This window comes from Aotus nancymaae, unplaced genomic scaffold, assembly GCF_030222135.1.
Source record: "Aotus nancymaae isolate 86718 unplaced genomic scaffold, 86718_ANA_hifiasm-v0.15.2.pri h1tg000161l, whole genome shotgun sequence".
Taxonomy (NCBI): domain Eukaryota; kingdom Metazoa; phylum Chordata; class Mammalia; order Primates; family Aotidae; genus Aotus; species Aotus nancymaae.
In genome coordinates, this window is record NW_026988576.1 from 314393 (window position 1) to 337055 (window position 22663).

Here is a 22663-nt window from a genome sequence, read left to right on the forward strand (position 1 = left end):
AAATCCACACAATTACTATTACCAGTCAATCAATTAGTACACAGTTCTTAAACATAATCCAAATATGTTTTTATTGACTATCTTAGACATATATGAAATCATGATAATTATTTAACATTATACTATCTGAAAAAAAGTTTAGTTTTATAGTAGATGGATTCTGCAGCTATGTATACTAGCAAGCCCTGAAGATGAAAAATAGAAAAGACTGTCAGAACTTTCAGGAGACTCAGACACTTGCAGCTGATGAGTGGGTTATAATATTTATCTGGCAGTTATAATATTTACATGAAGATATAATGCTGCTAATTCATACCATATAAGCCACTGATGATTCAATTGACTTTAAGTGTTGATATATTTTTCATGCAATTTGGAAGCACTTCAATAAACATCAGTGTGTGAATTTAGCCCCTTCTGGACTTTCAACATAAAGAATCTAATTACGCAAAAGAGCTTCCAAATATAGGTTCTTCAACAACAAACCTGTTTTGAGTTTGAAGACATAATTTTAATTATCTATTAATAATTTTAGCAAGTGTCTCCAAGGCTACATCTTTGATACTACCTTCTTCATAAGTTCTTAGAAAGCTCTTTAATAAGGTGGACACTAGGAAAAAGATCGGGGAGCTTCATTCTCTATTTTATTCAATTCTCTAAGTGTGAATGAAGGCCTACTATGTGTCAGAATGCTGGGCGCGGAGAACAAAATATGGAAGCAACACACTTCTGGTTCCTATTTTGCAGTCCAAGAAGTAAAACATCCATGAATGTATTATATATATATATAAACATGTATATATAAAAAACATGTGTATGTACACATACACATAAATGCATGTAGTCTGGAGGGCAGATCAGAGAAAGACAGACTGGGAAGAACGGCAAAGAGTCCATGCAGATTCTGCATGTAACATGGTTAGGGGAAAGGCAAGCTCTACAAGAGGCAAGAACATGTTATATTATATAACACTATAAAACATGTTATAGATAAGACATAATATACATATATTTATGGATGTACTGTCTCATGTATATAACATATATACATATTGCATATACATATACATGTTATGTGTGTGTATATATACATATATACGTATACATACAATACATATGTATATGTACATGTAACATGTATATATGTTATACACATATAACATTTATATATGTAATGTGCATATGTTAATACATATATATATGTGTGAGTATAATGGGTATATATATGATATACATATAACATGTTATATGCTTATAGGTATGTATATATAATATGTATATATACATAAGGCAATATATCCATAAATATATGTATATTATATAAATATACACACAATCTACAATGTATATAATATAAATATACACATAATATATGACGTATGTACAATATAAAGTGATTTAAAGGTAACATATTTATATACAAATATAAAACAATCTAAGTGGAAAGAGAAGAGAGGTTCATTCTGTCTGTGGCAGAAATAAGCCTTTCAGAGGAGGACGCCAGGGGTGACATCTCAGCCAGTCCTAATGGATCAGGAGAATTTGACTCATCAGAGGAGCTGGGAAAGGGTCACTGGGGCCAGGGAGCAGTGCAAGCAAAGGAAACCATTGTGAATAAGCCAGAGATCCTGGAGGAGTGGGAGGCTGCTGATGGGGCTGGAGTGGACAGTGTGCTGACACAGGAAAGGAGCAGTTGCTGGACAGGCTAGGTCCGGAAAGAAAAGAACCAGGAATGTCATACTAACATATTTTAATTTGCAATGAAGGTAATAGGATGGTTCCATGATTATAAAGCAGAAGGGTCATATGAATAAAAATAGAAATATGGAAAGAAGGTCGAGTGCGGTGGCTCTGCCTGTAATCCCAACACTTTGGGAGGGGGAGGCAGGTGGATCACAAGGTCAGGAGTTCAAGACCAGGCCGGCCAACATAGTGAAACCCTATTTCTACTAAAAATACAAAAATTAGCTGGGTGTGGTGACAAACATCTCTAGTCCCAGGAGGCTGAGGCAGGAGAATCACTTGAACTCGCAAGGCAGAGGTTGCAGTGAGTAACCTTGATGTGAGCAACCTTGCCATTGCACTCCAGCCTGGGTGACAGAGTGAGATTCCGTTGAAAGAAAGAAGGAAAGAAAGAAAGGAAGAAAGGAAGGAAAGAAAGAAAAGAAGAAAGGAAGGAAGGAAGGAAGGAAGGAAGGAAGGGAAAAAGGAAATATAGAAAGAAACGTAAGCAGGCTGGGGAAGTAATCTGGAAGGCGGATTAGAGAAGACAGACTGGGAAGGACAGCAAAGAGTCCAAGCAGATCCTGTGTGTATCATGGTTAAAGGAAAGACAAGCACTGCAATAGGCAACAGGTCATTTCCTTTTGTTTCTTCAGCATCAACCACGAGATGAGGAAGAAATTGATCCTGCTTGGTTTTGCAGAGCTGACATTCCATGCATGCCTGTCTGGCTTAACTCTGGTTGCTATGCTCTCTGGCATACAGTGGTACCTGGCCGAGCAGTTCTTCCTTTCAAATCCTCATCAACTTAATTAGACAGTGAAGGTGACAAAGTTCTTCAGAGATGCCATCCATTATCTCATTGACCTTTTGCTCAAAACTTGCAAATCAGAAGGAGACCTTTAATTCCAAACATGTGCCTGTTGTCGCATGGATTCAGGTGTGTTGATAACAAGTAAAGGAAGTTCATTAAGAACAGGTTGCTCATTTTGGACTCCAGCTTTGGATGAGCCTGGGAAGTGGCATCATCACTACACCACATGACTCTGAGGATAGGGTACACAGTGTGGGAAGGGGAAGTGATGGGATTGGACCACTCAGAGCATCTTCCTATGTGAGTAACTCATAGCAGCATCTCTCTATTTCATTGGATTGTTCTCTACCTCCAGACTCTGAAACTCATCCATATTCTACAGCAGCTCAGACATTTTGAAGCCAAAGATACAGGATATTTGAATTTGTCAATCAAATTTCTCTTACATTCACATGTGCTTCTCCATATTTGAAGAAAAAACTTACTGGTTTGTTAATCCAGAGGATGTCAGCGTTGTCTGACAGAGATTCATCAGGACCAAAGTCAGTGACTGGCTGGGCTTCCACCCTGGAGCTCTGCTTCCTTTTGAGCATGCTGAGGTTAGCTTTGGTGAGCAAGCACAAAACCACAGTCTGGGAAAAGGAAAAATTGTATTTGTCATCGAAACCATCTTTGCCCACATCAAAAGATTGAGCTCCCCACATATATCTGTGTATTTGTAAGCCATACATGCGTTCTACTCCATAGTGTATAATAAACACATGAAAATAGAAACTTTAAAAGGATGAGATAAAATTAACACCAATAGAAGCTTAATATTTTTCTCCCAACGCAATAGATTATTTTATGTACTTCATAAGCAGTTTAGAGACTAGTGATCTAGAATAGCTAGAGTAAAATAGTTTTACTTCTTAGGACAGACATACTATTAGGAAAATCTTTTTAGATATATGCTCATATACCTAAAGCTGACTCCACATAGAGGAGCTCTGTGCTAGATCACTGCTGACTAATCCAGACCAAATGCACAGATCTTCCCCATGATTTTCCCCAGTGTTAAATTAATATGACATTCACAGACATCTCTTACTTCCAACAATAGTCCCAAGTTGATATCTCAATTTTGTCCTCCCCAGAGAGGAGGGAGGCCAGAAAGAATAGGGGAAGAACTGCCTGTAAATGGAGACTTTTTTCTTTTATGAATGCAGTGATTATCTACATTCTTCCAGCTACTCTGAAGTAAGTTATTCATCAAATTACATTGAGGTGGGAGATGAGATGCCTGCTTACTGCTTACATTTCCACAATTCTGAAACATCTACATTTTGTGACAGATGTCACCTCCCCATGGCCATTGATACTGCCTTACACAAGTCAGCAGTCACTTGAGGGGGCCTATTATATGTCAGCCCTCAGGACACAAACAGCAAATAAGTGCAATACAATGTGAGAAGAGTTGTTAGAAAGGCAGGTGGTACCTGACGACCCCTGAGTCCACTGTGAGACTGCCCATTTGATTAACACCTGGATTGAATCTTAAAAGGAGGCAAGAAACTAATGACTATGAATATATACTATGTTTGGAACAATTAGCAATGATATTTTATTTGATCTTTACAACAGCCCTGACCAAAAAAAAATTAATCTCATCTTCTTACACATGCATGACTAAAGTCAGCCTCAAGGCAGTTAATAACTTGACCAAGGCCATCCAAGCAAACTTGAAATTTAAAATAAGCTCTGTTTGACTACAAAGCATAAGGGGTTTAGACTTGACTATGCTGAAGCTGAGGACTATCAGGAGAATTTTTCAAGGCAGGTAACAGAGAAAAAGAGCGCTTCAGGCAGTGAACAGCTGTGCCGAGTCAGGAAAATGTAGCACTGCAGTTTTAACACCAGGCTGGTTCACTGGCTCTCCTATCTGGTGCTCCATGGATCCAGAGAAAGAAATTTAATCAAGGACAATGGGTGCCACTTAGTCCTCACCAGAGTACAAGAAAAACAAGAACATGTTTGCAGTGTGTGTGTGTGTGTGTGTGCGCGTGCGCGCATGTGTGGGTGTGTGTGCGTGCAGTTGCAGTTTTTACTACAAAAGAGAATAAAACACAGAAACTCAGAACACAGCAGCTCAGAATCTGATTGCCTGTATTGAGTGCCTACATCCATCACTATGTGCTCCTTTATCTACCTGGGCAGGTACCTCTGCCTAACCCTCCTGATACGGTTTGGCTGTGTCCCCACCCAAATTCAATCTTAAATCATAATCCCCACAATCCCCAGGTGTAGAGGGAGGCATTGGATTACAGGGGTGGTTTCCCCCATGCTTTTCTCATGATAGTGAGTTCTCACAAGATCTGATGGTTTTATAAGTGTTTGACAGTTCCTCCTTTGCACACTCTTCCTCTCTCCTCTCTGCTGCCACCTTGTGAAGAAAGTGTCTGCTTCCCCTTCCACCATGATTGTAAGTTTCCTGAGGCCTCCCCAGTGAAGCAAAATGGAGTCAATTGAACCTCTTTCCTTTATAAATTACCCAGTCTCACATATTTCTTTATAGAAGTGTGAAAACAGACTAATATACCTCCTACTCCCAGAAGAAAACAAGCTAACTGCATTTAAGACATGTTAAGTATTTTCAGGCTTTTATTGCCCTGAATATTGAGTTTGAATATTGACTTTGCAGTAGGCTGCACTAATTAATTTATTTTATATAATTGGAATTTGGGACTCTTTGATATCCCATGTAAATATATGCAGAATATTTAAAGTATTTTTTTCTCTGATTTACTGGTAGTAGGGAAGGAAATCTGGTGGCCTCAATTTGAAATGCCTCTTCAATGACAGTCTCCTGTCCATCCAAAAACTGGGTATCTTTGGACTTTTAGAAATCCTTCAAGATGACACAGTACAAAGGAGCAAGGAAAAAAGTGGTTTCACCATGTAGTTCAAAGATTATGTAAGGATTTTTATAGATCTGACTACAATACCTCTTTCGCTGAGCAGTGGAGAAAGGGACATATGAATTCCATGCACTTTTGTTATCAATATGTCATCTAAAACAAAATAGATTTTTGATTATGGATTTATCTAGAAAACTACACGTCCAGAATTATTGTTTTTTAAAAATTCCCACTTTGTTCATATCTGACCAAAACAGTGTAATTATAACTGAAAGACATTAGGTGAATGTCACTCACATTCACCTTCACTTTACCTACTCCCAGGTGCCACTAAATCAAACAGTGCCCAATAAATGATCTAAGCTCCAAAGATACCTGGCTAATCTACACATACATAAAAACTCAACAAGTAGCTCCTAGATGACTAGAAATTGTACTGATTTAATATTATTAAATATTATATAAAGCATTTAAGTAGTAAGATGAATGTAAGTTACAAACACATGAGGAATTCAAAATTAATTTGAGGTGGTTGATTGTAATAATTTTCCTTTACAAACAGAAATACTGTTTTATGCCTTCATTCATGTTGAATCAATATAACTACATACAACAGACCTATTATTCCTCTGATGAAAGCCAGTAGGGATATTTAAGTATCCTAGGTAAGCTAATTATTTTGATAGGAAATTGCTTCTGTGTATCTTAGCCTTATCACTATTATGTTTTTATAAGCCAATATCTCTTTTTTCTGTTTACCGAAGTGTCCTTCATAAGACAGTACACAAAGTTTGAAAAACGCGGCTTTCCACAGGTTTTCCACATTTATTAAAAGTAGTTGGCATTTAAATAGTTCAGTATCAGGAGAGAGGCTGCACAGTTACAATGTGTCCATCGATAAATCTTTTACTCAGAAACAGCTTATGGCAACTCAGGAAATGTTCAATGCTCTTTTAAATGGTTAAGATCCAGTTTTTGTATTCTGTGATGGCAATTTTATTTCTATTGGCATAACTTTCCCTAGTTCATTTCAACCCCCTCTTCACCATATTAAAATTAAAATATCCCATTTTCTTTCACTGCAACATGCTTGCAACACGATGGGTCATTTCTTTCCCTTGCAGCTCTCTTGGGTTCAGTATTAAAGTTTTTTGAATCTTCTCCTATCTTCCACATTATGGTTCACAGCATGACCTTCTTGCCTGTCCTCTCTACTTAACCCCTAAGTGATCACCTGTTCTTACAGTTTCCATAACCATCTCTAATTTAGGGAGCTATCGGTGCTGCCTCCCCCGCAGATGTAGGAAGATGGTGCCGACACCATCATGAATGAAGATTCAGCCTGAGAGAGTGACGTGAGCCAGGCATCCTTCTGCTCTTCTCCTTCTTCTCATGTCCCAGACCCTACTGCTCTGAGCTCTTCAGGTTCCCCATGTGCAGTGGGAAAGCCCAGCAGGTTCTCCTTGCACCCACTCTCAGCAGTGGATTCTTTTCTTGCTCGTTCATTCCATGTATGCACAATGGCCTTTTTCACCTATCCCCCTTTCCAGACTCCTTTCTAGGTAGGACATGGACCCTCAGGTCTGGGATGCCTTTCAAAATGCTCCCTCTTTTATATTAAAAAATCAACTTCCAAACACACTGTAGGTCTCTTTTGCAGCCCAGAAAACCTCGAGGTATCTTCTTGTTCCTCATTCACTCACTCGTTCATTCATTCATTCATTCATTCATAGAGCAAATATTATGCAGCCACTGTGGCATCAGGCACTGTGGTATGTACTGGGTATACAGCACTGAACACAAAGGCATTCCTGAAGCTTACCAACTGCCTACTTTATTTAACCTTATGTTTCCAGGACCCTGAGTCCCACCACTTTTACCTGCACTTCCTTTCACACTCATACCACATGCTGCACTCATATTGGCTAAACATATCATATTCACCATCCTGCAACCTTTACTCAACTAATTCAAATCCTTTATCCCAGCCATGTCCTCTTTGTTATTCAACGCCAATCTCACATCAATCTTTCCTAATTCCCTATCTTAACTCATGAAGACTTTTCATCTACGTGTGTGATTTGTTATAACGGGAAGACTTAATATTTGGGAATAAAGATGTGAGGAGAGAAACATACAACTTGTATAAAATCAAAGCATTTATTTTATTCTCAAAAGTCACAAAGAAGACAGAAGTCACTGACTTATTTTGAATCATTAGGTGTTATTAAGGTTCTCAATACATCAATATCAACAACTACACTTCTGATAACTTATGTACATAAGCTGTGAGGTCTTTAGGAGTGCAAGTGAAATTGTTTATCTACTGCCCTATTCAAGACACAGTCACACACATACGTACTTAATGGTGGGCTTTTATCTCATTGCTTAGTATCCCCAGCATAGTTTGAAAAGAAAATTAAGAAAAGAAAATGTTCAATAAGATCTCTGGGACTCTTCACCTCAAACTCTGAGTTTCGTGTTTTTGGGAAATCAACCATCATCGCTAGCAGAAATTTCTCATTTCATTACGTTTGCATAATTGTATTGATTTTTTTAACTATCCTGCCCATTATGTTAAGTAATGTGGATTTAGCATTGAGCAAAACGTACTTGGTCTTTTCCCTTCATGTTCCTGACATGGAAGACAACATGGTGTATTTAAAGGCAGAGGAGCTGATTATAATTAAAGACAGCCTCTTGTGTGGTGCACTTTCTCTTCAACCTCCATCTAGTGGTTTTCTTATTCCTTCAGTACCTTACTGCTAGCTCCATACTACTCCCTAGGCAAGGAATATTGAACAGTGGATTCCCAACATGTTTCTGTGCTGTCGGGCATGATAAGATCCACGCAAAAATCCAGCAGAGCTGACTGGTGTTTTCTTAGACCTCAAATACTTAAACTCTAAATTAAGTTAGAAGAAAGTAATTCTATTTTTATTAACCTTTCATTGACAAAAGCAATACAGGTTTGTTATAGAAAAATTAGAAAAACTATAAAAACAAAATAAGCAAGAAAAATGAAAGCCACCAGGAATTCAACTTCTAGAGGCTCAACCATTTTTGCAAAGAATTTGTTGAGCACATACATTGTGTCTGCCACTGAATGAGGGACTGCAGATGAAGTAGTAATCAGTTATGGTCTGTCTTGGAATTTTCTTTAGCTAGGTTGCTTACTCTCCAAGAGGATATGAATTGTATCTCTTTTAGGACTTTCTTTTCCATATGTATTTTTCCATGCATACATTTATTTTAAAATGGCTGCTTACACATGGTTTTGTAACCAGGTTTAAAAAATCTAGCCATATTCTGTGAACATCTTCCTCTGTCAGTAAATATGCATGTACAGAGAATCCTAACTATATGTAAACACCACCTTCAGACATCTTCTTGCCCCATAACTCATTTACATGTGTACATGTGCAAGGCCTCACAAGGTGAACAGACATAAGTACAGCTTTCCAGATTTGGTTCCCAATGTTGAATGTGTATCTGAGTAAGGCATTACCCCATATTTTGAAGACAAATATATTTGATGTTACCAATTTTTTAAAATGTTGGCATTATATTATTAATTCTTATTTCAAATATTTTTATTTGTTCCTCTTTTTAGTTCCAACAGCCACAGAACTCAAAACAACAAACCACTAAAATCTACATTTGAACAAGAGATTCCTGCCTTTTCCCTATATACACATTTACATCTTCGGTTTGACTTCAGCACACCATAACGAAAACCTGAAGACAAAAGTAGGTTCTTATTCCTGGTGCCAGAACAGCAAGATGTCCTTATTTCTGTAAAGTTAGACTGTCCATTTTGTTGGCCAAGTTTCCTCTCAGACAGAAGACATGTCCATTCAGAACAAATGAATATAAATTTCATGCCATAATTTCAATTAGGAAAAAAAATCCCATATTTTTGTCTTATTGTCTGTTATCCAACATCCATCCACCTGCCTCATGCTTCAACATCCCCGCTCACTCCACCAGCCCCAACTCCCAGGGCACATTTGAGGCTTATAACTTCTGATACCTGCACCTCCCTCTGCCCAGTTGAGTGTCTTCTCTGTGCATCCTGAGTTTTTGAACTTCCCCTCTTTCTCTGAGCCCAGATCATCTGTGTCCTGCCCTCTCACACTCTTCCTCTCCCTCCATGAGGTCACCTCTCATGGCCTCTACAGCCTCTTACATGCACAGAGCACTTTTCAGACCAGAATCTAGTAACTCTGCTGTCTCCCATTTAGGGGCTGCTCAATGACTGATGGGATTTCAATCATCACAATCATTTAAGGGAAAGTGTTAAAAACAGAATTTGACGTAAAACTGAATGTTATCTCCCACTCAGAATGTTTTCTCCAAAGGAAAACAACCTTCAGTAGCTCACACACACATGCACACACACATATAGCCTGTGAAAAAGTGCTTCGGGATACATGGGAGCTTCCATGGTAAAATAGTGAGCTCGTTGGTTGATTTCAACCCAAATTACGCTTACTGTCGTGCAAAAACAGAGTCCTTCTAACAAAAAATGTTGGTTGAGGGCTTATTAGGTGCCAGGCTCTGTTTAAGAATATCATACATTTTCACGTCAGGTTTGGTGGCTCATACTTGTAATTTTAGGATTTAGAAAAGCTGAGGCGGGTGGATTGCTTGAGTCAAGGAGTTCAAGACCAGCCTGAGCAACATGGAGAAAACCCATCTCTACAAAAAATACAAAAAATTAGCTGGGAGTAGTGGCATGCACCTGTAGTCCTGGCTACTCAGGAGTCTGAGGTGGGAAGATCACTTGAGCCTGGGAAGTTGAGGCTGCAGTGAGCCAAGATCATACTACTGTACTCCAACCTGGGTGACAGAGTGAGATCCTGTCTCAAAAAAAAAAAGAATATGAATTATCTCATTCAATTTTTGTAAGAACCATTTTACAGATGAGGAAACTTAGGCATAGAGACAAGACAAGACAATGTGCCTTACAGAACTATTGAATCAGAAATTAAGTCTATTACAGAATGGACAGGAAAAAAGAAAATGACTTTTTCAATATATTTAAATCATATAGCCTGGTGATTACAAACTCTTGGCATCAATTATTGTTTGTGCAAATAGTACAGACATTTTTCATCTCCTGAAATTGAGTCTATTTTTATTATCTGACTCACTTTATGGTTTTTCTCACCACATACTTTTAAAAATCTCATTTTAATTTTTTTGGCAGAAAATCATCAAACCTCTCATTAAATCTATCTAAATGGCCCTTTCAGGTTTCTGAAGGTATTATCCATTTATCATTTCCTTTTCCTTGAGGGTGAATCCTAGAAATATTCTAGTATACCTTCATTATTTTTTCTCTAAATTTGGTAAATAATTAGAAAAACATATTTACCAACTCTCATTTGAGAATCTCACCTCATGTAGTGAAGAGACAGATTCCTCCACTCCTAAAGTGACAGATTTCTTCACTTCCTAGAGTTAGTTTTAGTCTCGAAATTTCTTGACTGAATATGCTAAGACTGTGAAAACTAAAAAAAAAAAAAAAAATAGATTCCACCCATGATACATGGCTAAAAGAATGTATGTGATTTTTTTCTGCAGAGATTGTGTGAAAGCAATTAAAAGGTATTTATTGAGAAAGTCTTTCTGTCATACTCAAAATCCAAAGCCCACAACACAGATGTTATGATTTTGTTTTGTAGTGTTCTCTGTTCTTTCAGCAAGAAAAATGCAGAATAAATAGAAATTATCTGTGGAAAGTGTATCAAGAGGTGACTGTTTATTCAATAAAAAGAACATCTACTCTACAAGTTTCCAATCAACATGTGTTGGAATACCCTGATAGGTGGTGAGCTCCTTTATGAATACTCTCAGAGGGAATAACTACACATTTCTGAGTTTGCAGAAAAGATTTCTGCTCTGTCTGGGACTTGACTTTGCAATAGATGATGACCAAAGTGACTTCCAATGATAAAAGTGATTAGTACTCTTGACACTGCTCAGATTTTTATACATCGATCATTTCTTAGGGTAGAATGAAGGTCCATAAACTACTGTGCATAATTATAGAATAGAAGCAAGTTTAGACATTATGTATTCATTTTTTTAACTTGAAAGATGAGAACAAACATAATTGAAAGCTTACTCTGTGCCAGGCACTGTTCTAAACATTTAGCATCTCTCTGAAGTTGTTTTTAGTATTATCTCCACTATACAGATTAAAAACTGGAGGCAAACATGCCCAGAGTCACATGAAATGGAAGCAAGTTTAGAATCCAAGTAGTCTGTTTGTTGGGAGAACAGAGGTAGAGGGAGGGAGGGAGAGAAATGAAGAATTTGACTTGCACTTTTTAACCTTAAGAACATCTGTACATTTCACAAACATGAACTTTTGTACATGTTCACAAAGATGATGTGTTTTATTCACAATTTCTTTAAAACAAGTAAAACGTTAAAAAAATGTCAGTAGAAACAAGTTACAGCTAACAATTGCCGAGGGTTTATTGTGTGTGAGGCTAATTCTTATCCATTTCTCACCATGCCCCAATGAGGCAAGTGTTTCTCTGTTATTCTGATTTTACAGGTGAAGCTGAGTTTGGAGAGGAGTGCCTTGCTTGAGGTCACATGGTTAGGCTGTGATAAATCTCAAGGGAGCCGGGTCTTTCTGATTTCACCCCAGGAATACTTTGCTGTCCATGTCTTCTTTTAGTCTGACCTTTCCAAGGCTTTGTAAATAGAATAGTCTTCTCTCCCAGAAAACAGAGACAGGAGTCTCCAAGTTCCTGCCTCTTCCATGTCTAAGTAGTAAAACCAAATTAGAGATGCCTGCTACTAGACTTGCAATGCCAGTCCTTCCGGGCCAGCACAAGCAAGCCTCTCCTCTGGGTATCCTTAGCTCGTGAACTTCAATGGGCTGGATGCATCTTTTCCTGTAATCTGGCCTCTGCTCAGCTCTATATTTTCTCTCTTAAACTTAATCTGGAGTCCTGCGTCTCCCCCAGCAACACGGCAGAGAACGTTAGCAGGAGAACTAAGATATCAAAAATCTCACCCCCTGGGCATCACAGCAGCAATGTCTGTCTCCACAACAGAAATGGCGGTCCCCGCCCCCCCCATACAAGTAGAGGATTCCTGTGGCTGATTTTCAATCTAATTTTGTACAAATTCAAGGTCTTAATTTGGCTGCCTAGTTTTCTCTCTTCTTCTTTCTCTTTTTCTTTCTTCCTCTTTCTCTCTCCTCCAAATGCCATCTGCCACTTTTCTTTTGGAGTACTCACTCATCTATGTCTTGGCTATCATTAAATCATGATGTAGCTCTGCAAAAACCAGAATCTTACATGCATGGTCCAGTCCCAGCAGACTTCAAGGGCTACCCAAGGTGATGACCACACAGGGGAAGCCAAGTGTTTCAAAGAAACATCTCCAAAAACAGGCTCTTTCTTCTGTTTTCCTTTTGTCAATGCACTGATTAGAAATAGAAAATGATTCCACAGTTTTTATGAGTCTATTTCCCAAAGTAAAGCAGCATGTTATTTTTTCCTGGCTCTTTCTAGAATTACTCCAAAGCTGTCATTGTTTCTCCAAGAATTCTGTTTTGTTTCATTTTTAAATCGTGAAAATTGAATTTTCTTTGACCTTTAAAAGCTATTGGGTTTGCTAAAGGGATTCTGTACACACCGCAATGCCCCAATACCCTTTTGTCATTGCACCTTACACGCCCAAACTAAAACTGTCAAGCAGTGTGAGAGGAAACTAGGTTGTATTTTTGTCACCTCCATCACGGTATGTTTTATTTTGTTTCGTTGTAGTAGAGCATTTAACATGAGAACTGTTTTAACAGATTTTTAAATTCACAATAAAATGGTGTCAACTACAAGCACAACGTCATCACACAGATCTCTAGAACTCACTCGTCTTGCATAACTGAAACTTTCTACCCAATAATTTACAACTCCCCACTTCCCCTCCTCCCAGCCCTGGCCACCACCATCCTGCTCTGTGCTAAGTGTCTCTCCTACTCTATATTAATTATCCAGTGTTGGGTGTTTTATTTTGATGACCTGCTACTGTCATTTATATATTATGGAAAACCAGAAAGGGGTTATTTATTTTTATTGTGGTTGCTTAATCTTATAATATGAATCTCTAAAGTTTGGATAAAGAAGGTGGATGGTTTAAAACAGTTGTTTTCAAAACTTGCTACTATATTTAAATATTGCAGAAAATCAAAGGGAGATTCTGTTTTTGCGGTTGTTTCGTTTTGCAATATAAATCCACAACATTTGCTCAAAAGGGGATGGTTTAAAATAGTAATTCCTAAAGACTGCTTAACATATGAGTTATCAAGGAAGATTTAGAAATATTGCAACACTGTAAACTGAATGGTTCTGTCTTCCTCAAGTTGTATGCTGAAGCTCTTGCCTCTAATATATTTGGAGGCGAGGTCTTTGGGAGGTCATGAGGTCATGAGGGTGGAGCCCCATGAATGGGATTAGTGAATGTATAAGAACAGAGGAGGTAGTTAAATTGTCTGTGGACCAGGAAGACAGCCCTCACCAGGAATCAGCCAGCACCTTGACCTTGGACTTCTTAGTCTCCAGACTATAAGAAACCAATGTCTGGAGTTTAAGTCACCTGATCTGTGTTACTTGTTATAGCAGCTCAAGCTAACTAAGACACTCAAGCTGAGGCCTCCTTCACTTTGGACATACCAAATCAGAATCTTTAAGGGTGGAAAATAGGACATTGTATTTTTTAAAAAACATGCTTAAGGTGATTCCTGCACACCTCTCTCATCACTGTTCCCAAACTAAGGAGGCATCACTAGCCTAGAGGCCCAGAAGAGAACTTAACACTTAAGAGAGTTCACATTGCATCGTCAGGGCTCTTTGTGTGGAAAAGAACAAGAGAGTCTAATTATAAGCAACATAGGCAAAATGTTAGTCTGAGACAAAAATTTATATTTATAATTGTATGTATTTATAGTATATTCTCCTTTTTCCTCAGAGATCTTCAGAATTTACTTAAAAAACAGCTAACTGGAATATGCATTGTACACAGGAATTAAATTTTTGTTTTATAATAGGATAATTAAGATATTTGTTTTTGTTTTTGAGACAGAGGCTCACTCTTGTCACTCAGGCTGGAGTGCTGTGGCACGATCTCTGCTCGCTGCAACCTCCGCCTCCCGGGTTCAAGTGACTCTCCTGCCTCAGCCTCCTGAGTAGCTGGGATTACAGGCACCCACCACCATGCCCAGCTGATTTTTGTACTTTTAGTAGAGACCGGGATTCGCCATGTTGGCCAGGCTGGTCTCGAACTCCTGACCTCAGCCTCCCAAAGTACTAGGATTATAGGTGTGAGCCACCATGGCTGGCCAGATATTTGTTTTTTTGTTGGGGTTTCTGTTATGATTTTCTAGTCTAGACTATATCTTTAAATTGCTATTCAATGTCTTCAAAGAAAGGAAGCAAAATGATTTTTGCCTGTGGAACTAATCTCAGATAAATTTCAAAACAATAATAAAAAGAGAACAGTTAGAAAAGAGAACAAAGCAAAGGATGTACTCTGTAGATACTATCAACTGAAAGATAAAGCAGTAACACTTTCTTCTAACTAGACATAACAGAATACCAGCAAAGATATCCACATTCACCTAAGCTTGAAGATCTGAAATTATTTTTAGCCTAGGACTCCCTTTCATTCTCTTCCTTTAGTCACCAAGATGTGTTAGCATTAGATTTTGTGGATAAATCTTTACCATTCACCTCTTCATTTCCATTACTGCAATCTGATTCCAGTTCTTCAATCTTAGAATTTTACACCCAATTTCTCCAATGACTTTCTTCACTAACCTCCTTGCCGTCATTCCAATTTCTTGGCATTCCAGCTTACCCTAACGATATCTATAGATCTATATTCCTCCCAGATTGGAATGCTGTAGCTCTCAGTTTTTGCTATCAGATTTAGAGCTTATCTACGTCATAGTGAATTCATTCATGATTTCACTTTTAAAACTTTATCCTCTTTCTTTCTTTCCTTCCTTTTTTTTTTTTTTTTGTACTTCATAAGATGAAATTCTGACTCCCAATACCATTTTAGGTCACAAACCCTTTAAAAAGATACTGAATCTATGGGCATGTTTCCCCCTCCCTTTCCCTTAAAATAAGCATTATGTATATATATGTATGTATGTATATATATGTGTGTGTGTATATATGTGTGTATGTATGTATGTACATACATACATACACACATATATACATAATGCTCATTTTAAGGGAAAGGAATATGTATATATTTTAGATGGAGTTTTGCCCTGTCACCCAGGCTAGAGTGCAATGGTACAATCTCAGCTCACTGCAACCTCCGCCTCCCAGGTTCAAATGATTCTCCTGCCTCAGCTTCCCCTCCCGAGTAGCTGAGATTACAGGTGCCTACCACTACGCCCAGCAATTTTTTCTTTTTGTATTTTCAGTAGAGATGGGGTTTCACCATGTTGGCCAAGCTGGCCTCAAACTTCTGACCTCGTGACCTGCCTGCCTTGGCCTCCCAAAGTTCTGGGATTACAGGCATGAGCCACCGCACCTGGCCAGCATCATACTTTTGACTGTGCATACTAGAATTCTCTGATCATTGATATATGTAGGAAGCTTATAGTTATAATTGTATTAAAGACAGCAACTTTTATGACTTTAAGGTCTTTTTTTCTCATTTAATCACACAATTTTTTGAACTGTTTTCTGATATTTACACACTTCTACCTCATCCTTTTTAAAACTGGTATCATTTACCTAGTATGTATTTCTTTACCTATTAATTTTTTTTTTATTTTTGACTCATTTACAACATACAAGAATTGTCTTCTTATATTTTTCAGGACTACAGATTTTCAGGACATTATTTTACTGTTTGCTGATAATTTTAGAGAGAGAATATAACATTAATCTAAATTTTCTCTTTATGGATAAGTAATTTCTTAAGCATTTGATCAGAATGCTCATGGAATAATTTTCTTTTCATTGGTTTTCAAATCCAAGGTGTTTATCAGGCTATATCTAGATGTTGGCTAAGTTTTATTAATTGTTTTGGTACATGATGACCTATTTTCATCTGAATATTTAGATTGCTTTTAATCTAAAAGAAAAAAAAAGGATCTTATCTTCCTTTAAAACATGGCTGTGTTCCTTGTGCTGTGATCCTCTCTGTCAGGAAAAACATGTATTGGTGTGTCTCTGCTGGCTGTCTTCCATCTATCTTATCCTCTCTCCAAACAATGTCCTCTTTTCATCTCTCTTTGAATAATTGGAAATAATTCTCACTCTTGATCTCTTCATAAACGATTCTCTTGGCTTCACTGTTCTGGTCTATCCTACCTCTAATTCTCCTCCACTCCTGCTGCGGAGGCTCACACCCGCCCCACCCTTGACCTATGGGGTCAGTCTCTGAATTCAGAGCATATTTTGGTATGGCTGCATTTGTCTTGGGACCTCATGGAGAAATTGCTTCAGGAGGCAAGCAATTCTGTCTTACCAAATGCCTACTTCCAACTTTCACCTTCACTCCTTCATACTAAGGGTCTTTTCCATGGTTTGTCTTCCTTATTTTTGTACACGTCTCTTAGAAAGGAAATTGTGAACTGAACTTTAGTTTTTCCCATCAGTTCTGTTCCATCTATACTGAATCCATCAGAAAAGTCTTGGATTCTGCAGCCTAGAAAGACCCTCTTATTTCTTTACCTGTGGGGGTATAGATTTCTCACTATATAAGCTCCTTTGATCATCTACTGGAAGTCTGAGTGGGAAAGCAAAAAGCCGAATTAGACTCCTGAACACAACAGCCAATTTTCTAAAAGAATTTGCATTGACTTTTTTTTTTTTTTCCCCAGCTTTGAACCTTTATAGTATTCCTATTTTGGTTTTACTCTAAAAGGTATATTTTATCATCTGGTTTTCAGATGATTTTTGTAAAGATCAAGTTTGTATATAGCACAAAGGTCAAACATCCAAATTATTATGTTACCTTCTTTTATTTCTGTAAAACAGGAAATGTGATCCACAAACACTTTTTGTAAAAAGGCAGATATATCTCAAAAGCAGATTAAGCAACGTATTTAAAATTATAATCTGAATTCTTGAGGAAATCAATTTGAAGGCATACATATATCCGTATAATAATTCAGATACTTCTTTTTTCAAAGACATAATTATTGGAAATTTGTTGTAAATAAATTATAATTTGAATTATTCAGGAAGCCAAGATACTGATAGACAGACACATAGATAGATAGATAGATAGATAGATAGATAGATAGATAGATAGATTTGGACATATTTGGATATATATCCTGAAGAACATAAAATAGAAATAAATCTCTACATTATAACCATCTATTAGGACACTGTTTATAATGATGAAAAGCTGGAAACAGCAAATGTCCTTTGATAGAGATATGGTTATATACATGAGGCTGTATTTACTGGATATGGTGTTATATAGCCATTTACAACTTTTAAGTAAGAAAATTATATAGAAATATTTTTTAATGTTTATAATAAATAGTCAATGAAAAAAACAGTAGAAAAGTTCTACCATGCCATGACTACAACTACCTAAAGTCAAGCCCTTAAAAAGACTACAGAAAAGATGCAGATATTGTGATCATTTGTCTTTGGTTGTTAAAACTAAGGTGTTTATTCTTTTTCCTCTATCATTTTATCAACTTTGGTTACTTTAAAATTCATAAAATCCATTTAAAATATTTAAGCATTTGCATAGAGTTTGAAGGGATAAAAGCTTGTGCTGGTCAGGTAAGAACTGTATAACATGAGTGAAGCTCTAAAATGTTAATACCATTTTGGGGCAGGTGTATTCTTTATTTAAATTTTTAAACAGGGCCTCACTCTGTGCCCAGCTGCCCAGTCTGGAGTACAATAGTGCCACCATAGCTTGCTGCAGCCTTGACTTCTCTGGGCTCAAGCGATTCTCCCACTTCAGCCCCATAAATAACTGGGACTATAGCTGTACAACACCACACCTGATGAATTTTTTTTTTTTTTTTTTTTTTTTTTGTAGAGACGGGGTTTCAACATGTCACCCAGGCTGGTAGAACTCTTGGGTCCAAGTGATAGGCCTGCCTTGGCGTTGGCTTCCCAAAGTGCTAGGATTACAGGCATTAGCCATCGTGCCTGGCCTTGGGGACCATTCTTAATATGTTTAAACTCAATATCATAGTTCCTGAGCCAAAACTAGAAAATAAGACATCTTACTGTAGATCCACCTTCTAACATATTTGTCTTTCCTGAAGGATTCTTAGGTTCTGGGTTTATCTCTTTTCCTCACTCACCACCCAGTCCTTAGCTTATCTTAGGATATAGTGGTGTAGAAGTGAATTTTCATTCACAAACTTGAAGTCCACATGTGACTCTGACCCTGGGATAAATTTTTACAGCTATGGGATTCTGAAATTATCTGAACATCATTGATGATGATAAAACAAATGTACATTTGTGCACATACATAGCATGCAGGAAAGATAAAAAAATCAACTGGAACCCATTTCAAAGAAATGCCATACCCACCAAGAAGAAAATGCTACTCAACTCTTCAGTTCACTAAACATCAAGTAAATGACACTATTTTGAGTAGACCTTTTTTAAAGGTACATTTTTTTCTCCTTTGAATATCTTGCAAGTCCGATCCAAAGTTATAAGTGCATTGCCACTATTTTATGAGATATGATTTCTTCTGGAGTTTATAGAGATTTTAGCACCGTCCTCAGTGACAGCACATTTATTCTGCAAACAGATCACGTCTTCTAAGAACACAGAAGAGGATCTAACTGAACCTTTTCACTTTTTAAGTTTTTCTTCAAAGCCAGATTTTGTCTTCACTCTGTCTGGTTTTAGCAATGGCTAGGTCAAAGTATGCTACAGAAGAATGAAAAATCCACCCTAGAAAGGCACACAGAATGAAAACCAGCCATTTAGGGAGTAAATGTTTGTTGTTGCAGAGGTTTGGGAAGCCATGATTTTTATTTAGAACTGTGGAAACCTGATCTTTGAACGTAAAAAGCCACTCCTGCAATTCATCTGCCTCAGGGGTAACTACCATAGTGAAATCCCTCCTCTCCCAGGCCATATCAAATCACAGTTGTAGTTATGAACATACAAATCTTTTTTTTTTCAAAATCGCCACCTGTTAATTTTTGATCCCCTATTAGAGGTGTTGCCCACCAACCACTAACACGAAGGTCGCTGGTCCTCAACCCACATTTCACCACCAGGGCAGTGGGGCCTAGCTGATGACCAGACGAACACCAGATTAAGAGTAAAACCTGCTGAGGCCTGAAAGTGAGCGTGTATTTTCATGCATCCTTAATAATACAGTCTCTGAAAAATTGTACCTGAAACTGAAAGATTTATCCTATGGTATTTCAAGCACTAAGGGTCTGAATTCAGAGTTCTCATACCATCCTGAAAGAGGAACATTCAGTCAGCAAGATGACCCCCCATCTGGGATCTGGGCCCCCAAGGGATCCCAGCCAAGCAATCCTTGCTGGTCTCTTAAAGATTCAGTGACAAGATGGTGTTGCTGAGGACACTGCTTTGCGTTCGGTGTGACCACCCTAATGACGGCTCCTTAACCAGGCCAATGAATACCATCAGGGACATTTAGCAAGGAGCAATCCACAGGAGCATGGGGGTGGGGCAAGGCCGGGGAGACCTGCCGGAGTCAAGCTGCCCCCAACTCTGCGCTTTGGGCCAGAGGTTTACCCAGGCAGCGGCCGGGTGCGGAGGGGGCAGGTGCAGTGCTGTCGTGATGCCCAGTGGCCTCGTCCTCAGCCACCTGCCCCCCAACACCTGCTAGATGCCCAGGCTTGGCAGGCCTGAGGTCTCCTCGGCCCTGGGCTTCCCGAGCCAGCCTACGCACAAACCACAGCAGGCGCCCCCGACACCCACACGCAGGGACAGGGAGGGCGCATCGCGGCTACCGCGCCCCAGCCAGGCCGGCGAGGATCTCAGCGCGCTCTCGGGTCGGGGCGCCCCTTCCCAGTCCTCCCCATTGCAGGATCCCCACCCGCAGACCCTCTCGCACCCCCAGCACCCCTGTGCCTTCCTGGCCGGGCCCTGCCGAGGAACCAGCCGGCGCGCATCCCGGGCCTCGGGCGCAGGGCACCGAGCCGGCCGCGCCGCAGCCTCCCGGGCGCCGGCGGAGGTGACCAACCTGTAACCCCAGCGCTCAGAGCGGTCATGGTGCCCGCGGGCGGCGGCAGCGGCGGCGACAGTGGGTGACAAGCGGAATCCGTGCCAGGCGCGGCGCCCAAGGCGGGCGGGGAATGCGGGCCCCTCACCTACCGCGGCTCCGCTCCGGCAGCGCGCTCGGCCCGGCTGGGGCCGCGGCTCGCGCTCGCGGTGTCACTGAGCGCCGCCACCGGGCGGGCTGGGGGAGGGGTCGAAGCCAGAGTTTTCCGGCCTTTTAAAAAAATGATTATTTTATTTAAAATTTTTAAGTAGCTTTGCTGCAGGGGCTGCAGCGATGCCGAAGGGCGGGCACCGCGGAGGAGGCTGCGCCGCAGTTGGTGGCGGGCGCCAGGGTCGGTACTGCCCGCAGGCGGTCTCACAGCAACAGCTGGGCTCTCATCTGCCAGCTCCTCTCGGGGGTCTTTCGTACTTAACAGCACGGCAGCGGCAGTGTGCACAGGGGTCCGCCGGGCACACGCGGGGTACACGCAAGTCCACCGCCAGGAGGCCGGGAGCCCAGCGTGCGAGCCTGAGGTCTGACTGTGCACAGTACCGAGAACTAGTTCCACCCCTGAGTCTGAAAGGGTGAAACGTTCACCTCCAGTTTCACCCCGGAGTTGTTAAGTAATGAATGCATCCTTCACACTTATCGTAGTTTTCTAAACAGGTTGACATTTTCCTTTAAAATTCAAATACGTTGTCGTGAGGATGAGACAAAGTCCATTCAGAAATTGACAGCCCCCCCCGCCCCGCCCCACACACCATGTAAGTGTACCTGGACAGCAGACCACATCTGAGGTTTCCCAGGGCTTCCAGCAAAGCCGGTTTAGGGAAATCTGGCCTCCTAAGCACCATGCCCAGGGAGACATCCTCCCACTCATTCCCACTCCCTGAAAGCTTTACTTTGGCTCTGGAATCTTGCCATGTAGTCAGATATGAAAATCCCCAAGGAACTCTTGACCAGTGATTTAAACTCATGCACACAGGCATATAAATAAAGAGAAAGAAAAAACTGTATGAAGCTCCCTCTACCAGACAAATTCTAAACAAAGAAAAATTGTTTATCACAAAATGTTATGTGGTAGGCATAGAAGCAAAATTATAGAAGCCTACATTTTAAAAATGCATTTTCTGATTACTTATATTTAAGCTACCTTCTTTAAAAGTTCATTCACAATTTATTCACATTCATAATCCTTATTAGTACTTTTTATTGTTTAAAGGGAAATTTTTAAAATATTGGTATTTCATGAAATACAAAATCATGAGCGATTTTAAAAAAATTTCTAAAGACTTCAGAGAAACAGTATCAAAAGCTAGGTTTTAAACAAATGATAAAATCACTCCTCCTAAGAAAACATTGACAGTAATTTAAACAATGGTAAATATACAACCGGTTTGTTTAGAAAAAGTATTTACCTTAGCTGGGCATTGTGGCACGCACCTGTAATCCCAGCTACTCAGGAGGCTGAGGCAGGAGAATCGCTTGAATCAGGAGGTGGAGGTTGCAGTGAGCGGAGATCACACCACTGCACTCCAGCCTGGGCGACAGAGACTCTGTCTCAAAAAAAAAAAAAAAAAAAAAAAAAGTATTTACCAATTTGTTTCTTTCATCTTTAGTTGCAGTTCTCAATTGTTTGATCTAAATACTAGTTTATTTCACAACCTGAAATATATATATAGCTATATATATGAGAGCTGGATGATAGTGTATTATTCTTTGAAATTTATTTGAATTATCTGTGAGAAAATAATAATGAAATATTTAAACACCAAGATATTTATAAGTTTTTGAAGTGGTAAAGGCAGCAATTATTGCTAATCTCAGCACCACTCCTCACCAGAGAAAGGGCATTTCAGACCCTTCTCTGACCTTGTTGAACTACCTCTGTTTAAGCCTCTATAATTCATGCTTATGATCCAAACAATCCCATGAATGATGGAGACAGTCTTGGAGAATTCACGGGCTTCAAGGATGCTATGGAATCCAGCACACTCCT

At 39.4% G+C, this 22663-nt stretch overlaps 1 protein-coding gene across 1 annotated transcript in view; it reads right to left on the bottom strand.

Annotated features, from left to right (window-relative positions):
* NALCN (sodium leak channel, non-selective) overlaps window positions 1–21456 on the bottom strand; it is a gene marked incomplete at its 3' end in the record, with an annotated part of 335842 nt that extends 314386 nt beyond the window's left edge. Inside the window, exons 1-2 of the mRNA XM_064371774.1 lie at window positions 21439–21456; window positions 3022–3168 (exon numbers count right to left, since the gene is read on the bottom strand). Coding sequence (XP_064227844.1) covers window positions 3022–3168; window positions 21439–21456 — 165 coding nt within the window. The remainder of the gene's footprint in view (window positions 1–3021; window positions 3169–21438) is intronic.
* Between the last annotated feature and the right edge of the window lie 1207 nt (window positions 21457–22663).